General features: G+C 40.3%; 1 protein-coding gene across 3 annotated transcripts in view; it reads right to left on the bottom strand.

Moving 5' to 3' along the window:
• Positions 1–3533: 3533 nt before the first annotated feature.
• BCL2L13 (BCL2 like 13) overlaps positions 3534–17547 on the bottom strand; it is a 97035-nt gene continuing 83021 nt past the window's right edge. For 2 of the 3 annotated variants that reach the window (XM_087442994.1, XM_087442995.1), the window contains one exon: positions 3534–5916. In XM_087442994.1, the coding sequence (XP_087299120.1) occupies positions 5110–5916 (807 nt within the window). In that variant the 3' untranslated portion in view covers positions 3534–5109. The remainder of the gene's footprint in view (positions 5917–17547) is intronic. The other variant, XM_087442996.1, reaches the window with a different exon arrangement.

The raw sequence follows: 17547 nt of genomic DNA, 5'->3' as shown, positions 1-17547 counted from the left end.
AACATAAACATGTGGAGGACCCTGATGGTTTTAATTCACAGGAACATGGCAAGCCAGATAGAGGTTAAATAGTCTTGTGCAAAGACAGGGAAGACAAGATGTATTAGTATTTTAGTAACATGACAGTTTCCAACTTTCCATGGAGCTCTATATATGAGGTAACTAAAAATAGTGACTGAATTTCAAGCTATCAGTATTCTGTAACCAAGGCTACTAACTTGACATTCACCAGTGTACTGTGGAAAGAATGGAAGGTTTTTCACTGGGAAGTCACCTAGTGTCAGCTTCCGAGCCTGTGGCTGTGCTGGGTCAGCCCTCCTGATTGATTGGGTTGGTGACCTCTGAGTGTTGAGAGGCTAAGCAATGTCTAGAGGTATCCCCCACTTCACTCCACAACCCATGGCATAGGCAGGGGATGAACTAGGAGAAAGTGCCACGGTGCTACCTTCTAATTGGTGATGACTCCTATGTCAGACTGCCTTAGCCTTGCTTACACGCAGAAATATTTATCTAACATATTAACTAAGAAAGCTAATGAAAGATCTATACCAGTGGTAACTGTGAATTCTTTAACCATAAGGCCTCTCATTCAATATTTAAAGGGAAAACATCTGCTATAATTAGAAGTTGGCAACAATGCTGGACATAACCTTCACTCTTAGGTTTCTCTAGTGGAACCTGCTCAATGTTTAGACCAGCCTACAGGGTACCTTTGTACAAGTTAGGGAAGGCCCCTCTTCTTCCAGGGGGCACACTGGTGAGCACAGGCTGCCCTGGTGCAGTGTACAATTGGCACAACTGTTTGCAGAGCCTGCTCATACTTCTTTGCAGGGTCACAAAAATGGTAAAAGCAGGAAGAAGCACTAGACTTGGAGTCAGAAAAATTTAAATCATTGCTAGATTATACTAGAAGACTTTAGAAAAAGTTATTCAACTGGTTAGGTTTGCTCAATCTGTAAAATGGGAATAAAACAAATATGTAAGAGCTATTAGAACTGTGAGGGTGAAATAAGGTATGAGGGCATTAGAACAATCTCTGGCATATTACATTTGCTAAAATTATAATTACAAATTTTTTAGGAAAAGGATATTCTAATATGGAAAAAAATATGCACCCTAAACTCAAACCCATCTCATACTTGAACCTCCTCAGTGATCAACAGTATAACAGGAGTTATCACTAATGGCTGATCTTGGTCCTCCAGAGAAGAGGAAACACTTTTCTGGCATCAGCTGTGTTTCTGAGACTTTAAATGAGACAGTGCTTGTGAGGGAACTGGTTCAGAGGCTAGAAGCCTTTTCTGTAAGCGATCAGATAGGCTACAGGCCACTAGCCTACTAAGGCCCTCTTAGTGAACTATGATTACCACACCCCCTCGAATTCTTTGAAAGATAAGTTTGTGTAAAAAGACATAAGAAATTAAGAGGGAAAAAGGAAAAATTCTTACCTATAATACCTTTTATTTCTATAAAACATCTCTTAAAATAATTTTAAAATTCTATGGGTCTGACATTTGTTCACATGTCATCCCATCAGGGAAAAAGGCAAGGAGGAGGCATTACTTATATATTATTAGAGGAAATGAGCACAAAGGCTGAGGAAATTGATTTCCACAGGAAATTAACAGTAGTTGTGGTTCAAAAAACCACATCTCTGAGTTCACTGTTTATTCCTCCCGGGACAAACCTAGGTAGTGGCTGCATTTGATATTAGCAATGGGACAGAAACACAGGTGAGAGGAGCTATCAAGGATGTCTTTGGGTGAACGCAACCAGGTGGTCAGCACTTTTTTTTTTCTCTAGAAAGCTCTCTAGTGGCCAGTGATGATCATGAGAGTCCCCCTAAGGCACACTGTAGATACTGATTGATTTCTGGGCCCAGAACTGTCATTCTAATACAGAGAAGATAAATTGGCATTCTTTAATTCTGGTATTTTTCTCAAGAAAACTTCATTGGCTTTTTACCAACTGATCAGAAATCATTACATTCAACAGAGCAGTTAAGAAGAGTTCTAGAAGGCCGGCCTGGTGGCACAGCGGTTAAGTGCACGCACTCCACTTTGGCAGCCCGGGGTTCACAGGTTTGGATCCTGGGCGCACACTGACGCACCGCTTGTTAAGCCATGCTGTACTGACGTCCATATGACGTAGAGGAAGATGGGCACAGATGTTAGCCCAGGGCCAATCTTCCTCAGCAAAAAGAGGAGAATTGGCATTGGATGTTAGCTCAGGTCTGGTCTTGCTCACACACACAAAAAAGAAAAGAGTTTCTAACAAAAATATTTCCTCAATAGTTCAAAGAATGAGGAATGATAAATAGGGTGATATTTATTCTGCATTTGAGTTCCATAAACAAGTTGGATTTATTCTGAATCTTCCCTTTCCTGTAAGTGTAGATGTTATGTAAATCAGGGGGCAAGAAGGAATGGCCTACTACTACCAGCCCCCACCAAAAGGGGGGTGAGAAATAATTTTTTTTAATGTAATAGCAAAAAATAGGAGCTGCTGTAAGCAGCAATCCTTATTAGGGTATTTCCTTCCACTGCCAGAGGCAGAGGGTAAGGAAGTAAGGAAAGAATGGGGACACTGACACATCCTATTACTCAGGGACTAACAACAATTCAATCCATAGAAAGCCAATGGAAAAGGATCTCCATTTACCATTACCTAGCAAAATGCAACTGGCCAAAGGTTAATATTCAACAGATGGGAAAATAAAGCAGCACATAGCAGCATCATATCACGTCTTATTTCCTTTTGTGGAGAACACAGACCCAAATATCCTAAGCCACAGATCTCCTTTTAGCAGCTCAGAAACGAACCTGGTTTCTATTAGTGCTTAAATGTGTTCAGCCAATGGGTTTGGGAATCCAGAGTTTACAAGGGTGAATACTGGGAGGAGAATATTTTATTATAAAAGGGAAAAAAATCAAGATAACTCACCCTACGCAAACATAAGCATAGCAATTAGAATACAGAGTAATCAAATGCAACTGTCAGAGCCCAAGGAGGGAAAAATCTTTACTTCACTAATCCCATTTCTCCCCCTCACCTCTAGCTATATTAATCAAGGTAGATCAAAACCCTTAAAAAGCATCACTTCCTGGGGCCAGCCCAGTGGCACAAGTGGTTAAGTGCTCGCACTCCACTGCAGCGGCCTGGGGTTCGCCGGTTCGGATCCCGGGCGCACCCTGACGCACCACTTGTCAAGCCATGCTGTGGCGGCGTCCCATATAAAGTGGGGGAAGATGGGCACGGATGTTAGCCCAGGGCCAGTCTTCCTCAGCAAAAAGAGGAGGATTGCCAGATGTTAGCTCAGGGCCAATCTTCCTCACCAAAAAAAAAAAAAATCACTGCCTAAATGGAACACTAAAAATCAGAACATAAAGATACACCGCATGACCAATCTGAACAGACACACAAACACACTTCAGATCTTTTTTCTTAACCAACTTTTAAATAGTATTGCTTTAGGGAGAAGATTTAATTTTTAAAAATAAATTTCAAAAAGAAAGCACATTTAAAACATCAAGTTTGGGTGATCAGGGTAGGTAAAGTAATTTTATTACAAATTTCAGGATCTAAAAAGTAATTTGTTACATTTACTAAGATAAATCTGAGATGACTTGTATCAAGCATGTGTGTCCTGCACAGTAACACTGATCATCAGGCATGCAAGGACACAGTCCCACCCGCCCCCCCCCTCCTTTAGGGAAGGGATCGGCCAGATGAAAGAAAATTATGCTGAGTCTCAACTAACACATATTGATTAGGATCATTTTGGTTTATCACTCTGGTACTTGGACTGAAGAGTTCAGCAAAGAAGCCTCCATTCTCGAACTCTGAAAGCCAAACTAGGATCTCTAGGGTAGCCTCGAGAAATTCAAGCTTCTCTTTTCCTACTTTTCATTTCAATGATATTTAGGATACTTTCTGTATTTAATATGAATTAAGATTCAGTTGGTCTGTAAGCCAGAGTGTGAAAATCCTTACCACGTGGCAAGAGACTACAGAGGAGGGGGCTGACCAATAAGAAGACTGAGGCCAGATACTGGGAAAACACACTAGCCCAAGTTATAGACAGTGGCCATCCGGGAACAAGGATGCTGCTGGGAAGTAAGCAGAAGCTCAGTAGGATGGCCATACACTAAAGGGCCAGAAAAGACCTCAACAGTCATCTAAGCCACTCTCCTGCTTCTGAATAAGACAAATCTCTCTCTAGCCAGAATTACTTGCCCTCGCACTCATAGGCAGGGAACCTTAGATCTCTTTTATTTTATATTTATTTTTTTTAAGATTACTAAAGGCAACATCTTCACAAGGTGTAGCTGTAGGAAGCATCACGGACTTGACGAGTACAGAGCAAGGACTCACCCAAGGGATCTGAGAAGGAACCTGGGGGTGAGGAGGAGCCGCAGTACCTGAGACACAGCCGAGACATAAGGGGAGAGCACTCTCACGCTACAGGACTAAGAAGTGGGGAAGAAAAGAAGAGCCAAAAAGGAATGGCTGCAAAACACAGCATGTTCATCAGGAAAGATGAAATTCCAAGGGCAGGAACAAGTCCCTAGCTGAGGAGCACACAGCTAAGCTCTCTTGCTTGGTGATTTCTATCCCAGATTCTCCTAAATTAACCCTCCCTCTCTAAAGCTGTGGCTCTCTCATGGGGAACGACTGGGGATATTTGGCAATGTCAGGAGACATTTTTGGTTGTCACAACTAGGGGAAGGGTGCTACTGGTATTTAGTGGGTAGAGGCCTGGGATGTTACTAAACATTCTACAATGCACAGGACAGCCTCCTACAACAAAGAATTATCAAGATGTCATTAATGCCAAGGTTGAGAAACCCCGTTCTGGAGGGAGTACTTTACTCATAAGTTTCTGAAGCTAGCATGAGCCAAGACCCTTGGAACTTACAATCAGACAAAGGTGAACACCCTCTACCTTAAGCCCTAATATGTGGATCAATCCACTGCCTTGTTGAGCAGAAGTCCTAAATTATCCCAGAGTGTTCCACAAATGTCTAGTCAGCTGCTGGCGGTTCAAATTCAGTCAACACAACTAAAACCTTATATCCTTTTTGTCTTCTTTCTCTTCTAAAAAATCTGCTATTTCTTTCTCAGGGCCAGTGCTATCCCAACTGCCACTGCCAGGATGGCAACAGCGGCAGCCCCTCCAAACAGCAGTATAGACTTGCTCTCAGACAATGGGATGGCCTTCTCTTCTCCAGCAGGGGAGAGCACTTCTGTAAGACTCTCCTTCCTGACATTTCTCTCCTCTTCACTCAGCAGTGTTTTCATGGGTTCCAGTGCAGGGACCACCTGCTCCCCCAGTTCACTAGGTTCAACTGTCGCTGCCTTCCCCTCTTCTTCATCAAGTTCTACGCACAGAGAGGTAGCAGGGCTGACTTTCTCAACCGCAGTCATCTCTGTGTCAGGCTCCCTCATCTCCAGCAAGGAAGGGGCAGTGATATGTGGAAGCAAGGGAGCTGGGGCTTCATGGAATACCTCTTGCAGCTCCCTGGTTGGCAAGACCACAGATGCCACAGCAGCCTCTTCCATACCCTCAGGTATTTCTTCTTTCTCCACATGCACAATGTCAGAATTAGAAGAGTTGTTCTCACTCTTCTCTCCAGCTCCATTGCTATCTAAGCTTTTGACTTCTTCAGGATCCACTGCGATCTGCTGCCAGGACTCAGGACCTAGGGACACTGGTAGGCTTTCTGTGTGCCAACTCTGGCTGGCTGACAGTGAAACAGGTAAACTCTCTGACTGCCAAGAAGTTGTCACAGTTGGAGACTCTGGAGGACTGACTTGTCCAGAGTTGTCACTGGGCAGGATATAAATGTCATTGCTGTCTTCTGCAACAATTCCAGGGTATTCCTCCTCCTCTGACTCAAGATTAAAGACAGTGCCCTAGAAAAGAAGGAGAGTCAATATAAAGAATGGCAAATATATTTAAAATAAATATAAATCTGGGGAAAAAATTCTTTCCTCAACTGAAGTTCCAGGAATAAATACATTGTTTAAACCTACGCAGTTTCTGGATTGGATGCATTTACTTGCAGACCAATGCAGAGGAAGAATTTTTAACAAATGGTCCTCTGACCAGTTTCCTTGAACTTAAAAAATCAAAAAGTTAATTTATATTCAATTTATATATATTCAATGCAATAATCAATGCAAAACAGCAGAGAAAGCAAAGGCAAGAACCTTGTTCTCAAGGAATTTATCACTTAGTAGGGCAATGCTATACCATAGTCAAAGTACTATTAAGAGTTCAGAGGGGGAAATGACTTCTTTTGGTGGAGGCTGGAAAGGGCAGTGAGATGAGTGAAAGCTCATCAAGGAACCAGCATTTATACTGGACATCCGAAGAATGGGTAAGATTCCATGGTGACAATCATGTAGAAGACACAATACCATCAAAAGCATAGAAATATAACGAAGGGGACTAGCAAGTAGCCCAGTTTAAGGAGTGCACAGTAAACATGAAGAAGAAGAGAGAGCTCAGTTAGGACAGGACCACGGAGGAACCTGGCAGAGTGCCAAGAAATATGGACTTTATTCAATAGGAAATGGTTAGTCAATGAAGTCTTTGAGCTACAAAATGACAATCAGAGCTCCACTTTAAAAACTCTGATAGCAGTGGCAGAACGGAGAGACACCAGAAACGTAGGACTCTTGCTTCTCTCTTTAGCAAGAGTCTACACAAAAGCAGTAACAACAAATAGTGTTGGTCTTCATGTTCACATTTAACAGTTTAGCTTAACAGGACCCTCTGTGTTTATTGCCTATGAGGTGCTGTTAGGCACCAGAGTTATAAGGAACAATGAGACCCAATTTTTGTTTTTAAAAAATTCACTGTCTAGATGTGAAGACTGACATATGAATAACTAATTTCAGTATGATATAGTAAACTTTTTTTTTTTTTTGTGAGGAAGATCAGCCCTAAGCTAACATCCGTGCCAATCCTCCTCCTTTTATGCTGAGGAAGACTGGCCCTGGGCTAACATCCGCGCCCATCTTCCTCCACTTTATATGGGACGCCGCCACAGCACGGCCTGACAAGCAGTGCACCAGTGCACGCCCGGGATCCGAACCTGGGCCGCCAGCAGCGGAGCGCGTGCACTTAACCGCTACACCACAGGGCCGGCCCCATGATATAGTAAGCTTTAAGACAGGTGTACGCACAGGGCAGTAGGGGAACCCACAGGTTAAGACATGATTAGAAAGGCAGGAAGAGAACTAATGGAGTGTAATGTCATAGACGTCTATAGCAAGTTTTAGAAAAAGTCTGGATGACACTCATAAATGCTACAGAGAGCTTAAATAAGATAGGTAAAGCAAATTAATTGCTACTTTATTTTGTGATTATGGCTATTTATATGAAGCCATATAAAATATAATTTTATTCTTCAATCAAGACCAAAAACTTTCTGTGTGTACTAAGGCTCTAAAATAAATCACTAGTCATTCTATCAGCCCCACAAAAAGGAAACCAGAACTACAGCTAAACACATCACATGGTCATAATGTCAATATTCTAAATGCCCCACATTTTAGCACCTCAACTCTTGCTTCAATCTCCTTCAGAAGAGATCTTGGTCCACAAATACAAGCAGAGAGACAAAACATTACAGTAATTAAAAATACAATATTTGTAGTAAAAAAGAACTGGTTTGAATTCCAGCTCCACCACATACCAGCTGTGTAAATTTGAATGCCTTGTTTAGCCCTTTAAACTTCAATTTCTTCATAAATAAAATGGGAATGACTAATTTGATAAGACTGTTACAAAAATCAGATACAGTATTTATAGTGCTTAACATAGTACCTTCTACGTAGTAAGCAATCAATAAAGAATGCTATTTTTTTATTATTGTTTTTATTGTCATTGTCTTTATTGCTACTGTTGTTTAGGTGGTATGGTAGTGGGACAAAGAGCTACTCTCAAGTACCACCTAGACAGAAAAATTAAAAAAGTAAAAGAGATTTGAAACGATATCCTTCCTTGTGTAGAGAAGATAAACTTTTCCTTCCTCCTTCATCTCTTTTAAATAGAGACATCACAAAACTGGAAAGTAAAATCTCTCCTTCGAAATTACAATACTATACATCAAACCAATATAGGAGTTATTTCTATGGGACGGAATTCCAAGAAAAGTGCGTGTTATATAAATTTTTTACAATGATCATGGCTTAGTAAAAAGAATCTATTTCCATTTTTTTTTAAAGAATGTAAACATAAATGGGGCTCTCCTACCTCCTAGGAACTTGAGATTAGTGGATATTCAACAATCTCAAAATAAGGTATGAAATACTTTGAGTCAGGTGAAGAGAATCTCCTGAATTTCTTTTGCACATGTCTAAAGTAAAGGGCAGGGCATATGAATATACTATTAGGAACTAGTGTTCCTTTTATTATCTTTCATTATTTTTTTTAGTATTAAGATTTACATTCATAAAATTCACGTAACCTAACATTCACCATTTTTAGGTGTACAATTTAGTAATTTTTAGTATATTCACCTTGTTGTGCAAACATTATCACTATTTAATTCCTGAACATTTCCATCATCTCAAAAAGAAACTCTTTAGCAGTCACTCCCGATTCTCCCCTCCTCTATCCTCTGGCAACCTCTAATCTAGTTTCTGTCTGCAGATTTGCCTATTCTTGGCTGTCTATATAAATGGAATCATACAATATGTAGCCTTCTGTGTCTGGCTTCTTTCACTTAGCATGACGTTTTCAAGGTCTGTCCATGTTGTAGCATGTATCAGTACTTCCTTTCTTTTTATAGCTTCATAATATTTCACTGTATGGATATACCATATTTTGTTTATTAATTGATCAGTTGGTTGACATCTGGGTTGTTTCCACCTTTTGGTGATTAGAAATAGTGATGCTATGTACAAGTTTTTGTTTGACCACCTATTTTCAATTCTGTGAGTATATACCTAGGAGGAAAATTGCTGGGTCATATGATAATTCTATGTTTAATTTATTGAGGAACTGCCAAACTATTTTCCAAAGAAACTGCACCAATTTATATTCCTCCCAGCAATCTCTAAGGGTTCCAATTTCTCCACATCCTGGCCAACACTTGTTATTGTCTGTTTTTTTTATTATAGCCATCCTAGGGGATGTGAAGCGGTATCTCATTATGGTTTTGATTTGCATTTCCTAATGACTAATGATGCTGAACATCTTTTCATGTGCTTACTGGCCATCTGTATATCTTCTCTGGAACGCTGTCTATTTAAATATTTTGCCCATTTTTAAATTGGGTTGTCTTTTTATTGTTGAATTGTTAAGAGTTTTATCTTTTATTCTTACATGAGACTGCTACATAGTTGGATATTAAAATAACCAACTGGGGGCGTGGGTGATTGTAATAAGGTTGACACTAAAGGAAACAGAGGGGTAAAGTACTAAAGTAACTAGTAGTCTCTGCTAGTTAATAATTTTATTTTTTTATTTTTAAAAAGATCTCTGCCATTAGTGCCATTCCTCAGATGGATTCGTTTCCTAGACTTCAAAGCCCACATGACTAAAAGAGGCTTTCATAGCTATAATCTTATGGGATTCATCTCTTTTAAACTTTCATTATATTTTCATCAGTATAATGGTAATGTAAAGCCACTCAACAGTTCTGAGACTATCATCGATAATGAATGATAACAAAGAGTCCCTTCACAACCAAATGCAGCACATAGAGACTGTATACACCCATCAATTGCAGGGGTCATTAGTTACAGCCAGCCGGAAGATAGTGCTTGTCCTCCTGAAGAATACAAACTACAAATACCACTTCTACATCATTTCTCTGTCTTACCCCATACTTAACAATTTTTTATTTTAGCTAGCATCTATCTCATCACCATGTTGTTCTCCCTATATTTAATCATTAAGTACTAAATATATCTCAAAATATTTATTCTTAGATGTATCAATACATCTAAATATATTTTTCCCCCTTCTCTCAACATTTTCTGCTATTGCTCTAATATAAGCAATCACTATCTTTCACCGGAACTAATGCAAACGACTCTTGACTGTCTCCTTGACCCTGCAATCCAGTTTGGAGATGAAAAGCATCATTTCACCAGTCAGCTAAGCCAAAAACCTGGGAGTCATACTGATTTCTCCTATTCCTGAAGTAGTTACTTCTTATTGCTGGGAACTGTGCTATTTAGATGCTTGTGATAAAACAATATCATCTCTGCTCTCAAAGAGTTTAAAATACAGTTTAAAATCTAGTGAAGGAGAAAAACATAGGCTACTCTAGGAGCACGAAGGAGGGGAACTTATTTGGAGATTTACAGAAGGCTTCTTAGAAGAGAGAATAACAGAGCTGGATCTAAAAGAATGAGTAAGAACCAACAGACCAAACAGATGAGAAAGACGCTCCAGGCAGCAGCAAAAAATAATAAAAAACTTGGTGCTGAGAGATATCACAGTATGTGCAGGCAACTACTAGCTCTTCAGTGTTCCAAAGCTCAAGATGAGGAGTGAAGAAAGAGGAAGGTGGAGAAGCAGGGAAGGTCAGCCATGAGACCAGTGCACGGAAAGCAAAATACCAATGTCTATCTGGATATAAAACAAAGACATGCCTCTGTCTCACAGAAGGTGAGTGTTTTCCCTGCAATCTTGCTGAGTTTGATAAAGATCTTGGTTCTACTGAAAACCAAATCCAACTCCCTCCCACCTCCCAATATGGCAACTCTTAGACATCATCAATAACTCAGAGCATAAAGATGAATCTAAGGTACCATCGGCCATTAGATACAGGCTCGGTTTGAATTTTATAAAATAGAGTAGTGCTACATTTGAAATCTATTTCTAATTACTGACTCTTTCAGGTATAAAGGGGGCAAAGTCATGCAATATTGAGAATAATATATTATCTCTTCTTGAGCACATTAAAGGTTTTCCTAGGAAACCAAATATAAAAAAATTTTAGCACCCCTACATTCAACTGCAGGATTATTTACAATAGTAAAGATATGGAAACAACCTAACTGTCCATTGACGGATGAATGGATAAAGAAAATGTGGTGTATATATACACACACACATATACACAATGGACTACTACTCAGCCATAAAAAAGAATGAAATCTTGCCATCTGCAACCACATGGATGGACCTTGAGGGTAAGATGCTAAGTGAAATAAGTCAGACAGAGAAAGAAAAACACTGCATAGTTTCACTTACATGTAGAATCTAAAAATCAAAACAAAACAAAATAAAACTCAGACTCACAGATACTGGGAACAGACTGGTGGTTGTCAGAGGGGAGGGGGGTTAAGGAGGGCACAAAATGGGTGAAGAAGATCAAGAAGTACAAACTGCCAGTTACAAAATAAATAAGTCATGGGGATGTAATGTACAATACGGGGAATACACTTAATAATATTGTATTAACTTTGTATGGCGACAGCTGGTAACTAGACTTATTGTGGTGATCATTTCACAATGTATACAAATGTTGAATCACTATATTATATACCTGAAATTAATATAATACTGTATGTCAACTGTACTTCAATAAAAAAGAAAATTTGGGGGCTGGCCCAGTGGCATAGTGGTTAAGTTCACGCACTCCATTTTGGTGGCCTGGGGTTCGCAGGTTCGGATCCCGGGCGCAGACCTATGCACTGGTCATCATGCCATATACTAAATAGAGGAAGATGAGCATAGATGTTAGCTCAGGGCTAATCTTCTTGAGCAAAAAGAGAAAGATTGGCAATGGATGTTAGCTCAGGATCAATCTTCCTCACAAAAAAAAAAGAAAATTTTGGAGTGATGTCAGCATCATGGCAGAGTGAGTTGTTCCCTTTGTCTCTCCCCTCTAAGTTACAGTAGGACATCCATACACCAACAAAGGACTCTGCACAGCACACCAGAATGCCTGAGAGATCCATACATCTATACATATGAAGGTGAGTAGACGGGACCTCCTGGAGGCGGTAGAACCAGGGGAGCAGTGGCGGCAGCTCCCAAGACTGGAGGCTCCAGGAACTGTGGCCGTGCCTGCGAACAGAGGGCCCAGGAACTGAGGTAACACTCGTGAATGGAGACCCCAGGAACCCAGGAAGCCCACACTCCCAGAGGTGCCAGGAACCACTGCAGGGCTGCAACTGGAGGCTCTGGGAACCACGACAATACATGTAACCCAGCCCCCTCCCGTTGCCCCTGTCCCTCCCCTCGTGGCTGTGACTTTGACCCTAGCCCTCTCAGCAGTGGGGGCTGCACCCAAGACTCCAATACCCCTGGCAGCAGCAGTGGTGCCGTGACCAGAGGCTCCAGGAATTGCAATGGCACTTGCCACTCAGCCCCTCCCCTGCCCTCAGCAGTGCTGGGTGGTGTGCCTGTGACCTGAGGCTCCAGAACCCAAGTAGCACATACGACCCAGGTACCCCTCTCCCCATGGCAGTGGCAATGTCTGCTGTAACCCCAGCCCACCTGGCAGTGGTGGTGCCAGCACACCCAGAAAACCCAGGAGCAGTGGTGCAGGCAGCGCACACAGCAGCAGCACCAGAGCCCATAGAGAGCCTGTGGAGAGCAAGGGGCTGGCCTTGTGGCGCAGCAACAGCAGAGCCCACAACCTCGGGGACCCCTGGCTGCAGCAGTGCCTGCAACTTCAGCACCCTCACCTCTAGCAGTGGCGACTGCAGACCCAACAAACTCAAACGTGGCAGAGGTGCCTGTGACCCTGGCTCCCACCCCTCTCTCCCGCTCCACCCGCCGCAGTGGGCGAACCTATGATCCAGGCGATCCCAGAAGCAGCAGAAGTGCTTGTCAGTCTGGTGACCCTGGTGACAACATCTGCGACTGCAGTGACACTGTAAGCAGCAAGGCACCAGAAGCTCGGGGGCACAAGCAGCACAATGACAACACCTCCAGTAGAGGCAGTGGAAGGTGGAAAGCACAGGCTCTCAAATACAACCAGAAGCAGCTCAGAATCAAAGTAAACAAAGCCTTACCCAAGTAAGAAAGGTGTTTGCTATCAAAAATGTGCTAGCAGAGGACCAACTCATCAAGCATCATGAAGAACTACAGTAACATGGTATCATAAAAAGAAAATGACATCTCTCCAGAAACCAAACTTGAAGTCATGGAAGATTGCAATCTAACTGATAGACAATTCAAAACAGCTGTCATGAAGAAACTCATCAAGCTACAAGAAAACCCAAAAACACAGTTCAATGAGCTCAGAAATAAAATTAACGAACAGAAGAAGTACTTCACCAAAGAGACTGAAACTCTAAAAAAGAACCAAGCAGAAATTTTGGAGCTGAAGAACACAATAAATGAGATGAAGAATAAAGTAGAAAGCATTGGAAATAGAGCAGACCATATGGAAAAGAGAATTAGCAAGCTCAAAGATAGAAATCTAGAAATGATTCAGGCAGAAGAGGAGACAGAACTAAGATTTTAAAAAAATGGAGAAATTCTACAAGAAATATCCAACTCAATTAGGAAACGCAACATAAAGATACTGGGTCTCCCAGAAGGAGAAGGGAGGGATAAGGGAGCAGAGAGCTTATTTAAAGAAATAATAGCCAAGAACTTCCAAATCCTGGAGAAGGATCTGGATATACAAGTACATGAAGCTAATAGAATAGCTAATTATCTCAACACAAAAAGACCTTCTCCAGGCCGGCCCCGTGGCTTAGCGGTTAAGTGCGCGCGCTCCGCTGCTGGCGGGCCGGGTTCGGATCCCCGGCGCGCACCAACGCACCGCTTCTCCAGCCATGCTGAGGCCGCATCCCACATACAGCAACTAGAAGGATGTGCAACTATGACATACAACTATCTACTGGGGCTTTGGGGGGAAAAATAAATAAATAAAATCTCAAAAAAAAAAAAAGACCTTCTCCAAGGCACATTATATTAAAACTGTCAAAAGTCAATGACAAAGAAAAACTATTAAGGGTGGCCAGAGAGGAAAAAAACCAGTAACCTATAAAGGAACCCCCATTAGGCTATCAGTGGATTTCTAAACAGAAACTCTACAGGCCAGGAGAGAGTGGAATGATATGATTAAATATTGAAAGATAGGGGCCGGATTGGTGGCACAGCGGTTAAGTACATATGCTCCTCACAAACAAACAAACAAACAAACAAAATATTGAAAGATAAAAACTGTCAGCCAAGAATACTCTATCCAGCAAATTTATCTTTCCAATATGAAGGGGAAATAAAGGCTTTCCCACACACAAACGCTGAGGGAGTTCACTGCCACTAGATCTATCTTACAAGAAATCTTGAAAAGAGCTCTTCTACCTGAAACAAAAAGGCAAACAAAAGGCAAAAAGGTATACAAAGCTTTAAGCAAGGTGACAGAAAGAGAGAATTAGAAAATTGCAACTCTATATCAGAATAGGTTAGTAAACAATTATAACATAAAGGCTAATGGGAAGGAAAGCATTAAAAATAGCTAAAACCACTTCAATTTGGTGACAATCTCACAACACAAAAAGGGATAATTTGTGGGGCTGGCCCAGTGGTGCAAGCGGTTAAGTCCGTGTGCTCCACTTCGGCAGCCCGGGGTTTCGCAGGTTAGGATCCCGGGCGTGCACTGATGCACCGCTTGTCAAGCCATGCTGTGGCAGCGTCCCATATAAAGGAGAGGAAGATGGGCACGGATGTTAGCCCAGGGCCAATCTTCCTCAGCAAAAAGAGAAGGATTGGCATTGGATGTTGCTCAGTGCTGATCTTCCCCTCCCCCCACAAAAAAGAGGATAATTTGTGACAACAAAAACAAAAAGGAGAACAGGAAAAGGACAGAACCTGCATAGGCAGATGGAGATAAGATGCTATCAGCAGAAAAAGGACAACCTCATCTATGAGATCTTTTATACAAACTTCATGGTAACCACAAAACAAAAATTCAGAGCAGAGTCACAAAACATTTAAAAAGATGAAAGTGAGAAACACATCACCAAAAACCACCAAACTGAAATGGCAGACAGAAACACAAGGAAAAAGAAACAACTGAAATATAAAGCAACCAGAAAACTAAAGATAAAATGCCAATATTAAGCCCTCATATATCAACAATCACCCTAAATGTAAATGGATTGAATTCATCAATCGAAAGACACTAAATGGCTGGCTGGATTTAAAAACAAGAACAAACAATATGTTGCCTCCAGGAGATACATCTAGCTCTAAAGACAATCATAGGCTCAAAATTAAGGGATGGAAGATAATACTCTAAGCAAATGGCAACCAAAAGAAAGTGGGTATAGCCACACTTAATATCAAACAAAACAGACTTCAAGCCAAAAAAAAAAAAGAGAGATAAAGATGGACATTATATAATGATAAAGGGGACACCAAGAAGACATAACATTTATTAATATATATGCACCTGACATAGGAGCACCAAAATAAATAAAGCAACTATTAACAGACCTAAAGGAAGAAACTGATAGCAACAAAATAATAGTAGAGGACTTTAATACCCCATTTACATCAATGGATAGAGAATTAACAAGGAAACATTGGCCTTAAACAAAACACTAGAACCAGATGGACTTGACAGATATATAGAGCATTCCATCCAAAGGCAGCAGAATACACGTTCTCCTCAAATGCACATGGAACATTCTCAAAGATAGACCATATGTTGGGAAACAAAACAAGTATCAATAAATTTAAGAAGACTGAAATCATATCAAGCATCTTTTCCAACCACAATGGTATGAAATTAGAAATCAACTACAAGAAGAAAGCTGAAAAAGTCACGAATATGTGGAGACTAAACAACTAAATCAGCTACTGAACAACTACTGGATCAATGAAGAAATCAAAGGAGAAATCAGAAAATACCTTGAGACAAATGAAAATGAGAACACAGCATATCAAAACCTAGTACCAAAAGTGGGTACTAAGAGGGAAATTTATAGTAATACAGGCCTACCTTAAAGAAGGTTAAGGAACCAGAAAAATCTCAAATAATCAATCTAACACTACACCTAAAAGAACTAGAAAAAGAAGAAAAATGAAGCCCAAAGTCAGCAGAAGGAAGGAAATAATAAAAATCAGAGTGGACATAAATGAAATAGAGACTAAAAAGACAATAGAAAGGATCAATGAAACTAAGAGCTGGTTCTTTGAAAAGATAAACAAAACTGACAAACTCTTAGCTAGACTCACTAAGAAAAAAAGAGAGAAGGCTCAAATTAATAAATTCAGATATGAACGAGGAGAAATTACAACAGATACCACAGAAATACAAAGGATTATAAGAGAATACTGTGAAAAGCTATATGCCAACAAATTGAATAACCTAGAAGAAATGGATAAATTCACAGAATCACACAACCTCTGAAAACTGATTCAAGAAGAAATAGAGAATCTGAATAGACCAATCACTAGTAAAAAGATTGAAAGGGTAATCAAAAACCTCCCAAAAAACAGAAGTCCAGGACCAGATGGCTTCTCTGGTGAATTCTACCAAACATTCAAAGAAGATTTAATACCTATCCTTCTCAAACTATTCCAAAAAATTGAAGAAGAGGGGAAGCTTCCTAACTCATTTTATGAGGCCAACATCACCCTGATTCCAAAACCAGACAGAGACAACACAAAAAAGGAAAATTACAGACCAATATTGCTGATGAACATAGATGCAAAAATCCTGAACAAAATATTAGCAAATCATATACAATACATTAAAAGGATCACACACCATGATCAAGTGAGATTTAATCCAGGGATGCAGGCATGGTTCAACATCTGTAAATCAAACAATGTGATACACCACATTAACAAAATGAAGAATAAAAAGCATATGATCATCTCAATACATGCAGAGAAAGCATTTGACAAGAGTCAACGTGTATTTATGATAATTCTCAATAAAATGGGTATAGAAGGAAAGTACCTCAACGTAATAAAGGTCATATATGACAAACCCACAGCTAACATCATACGTAACAGTGAAAAACTGAAAGCTATCCCTCCAAGTTCAGGAACAAGACAAGGATGCTCACTCTCACCACTCTTATTCAACATAGCATTGGAAATCCTAGCCAGAGCAGTTAGGCAAGAAAAAGAAATAAAAGGTATCCAAATTGGAAAGGTAGAAGTAAAATTGTCACTAATTGCAGATGACATGACTCTCTGTATAGAAAATTCTAAAGAATCCACCCAAAAAGTATTAGAAATAATTAATGAATACAGTAAAGTTGCAGGGTAGAAAATCGACATGCAAAATCAGTTGCGTTTCTATACACTAACACTGAACTAGCAGAAAGAGAAATCAAGAAAACAATCCTATTTACAATGGCAAGAGAAAGAATAAAATACCTAGGAATAAATTTAACTAAGGAGGTGAAAGTCTTGTACACTGAAAACTATAAAACATTGTTGAAAGAAACTGAAGAAGACATAAAGAAATGGAAAGATATTCCATGCTCATGGACTGGAAGAATTAACACAGTTAAAATTTCCATATTACTTAAAGTAATCTACAGATTCAATGCAATCCCAATCAGAATCCCAACAACATTTTTCAAAGAAATAGA

The sequence above is a fragment of the Ceratotherium simum genome, chromosome 17 (assembly GCF_057802395.1).
Source record: "Ceratotherium simum simum isolate JZ-2026a chromosome 17, ASM5780239v1, whole genome shotgun sequence".
In the NCBI taxonomy this organism is placed as follows: domain Eukaryota; kingdom Metazoa; phylum Chordata; class Mammalia; order Perissodactyla; family Rhinocerotidae; genus Ceratotherium; species Ceratotherium simum.
The sequence above is the reverse complement of the archived record's forward strand: the minus strand, read 5'-3'. Positions and strand labels throughout refer to the sequence as shown.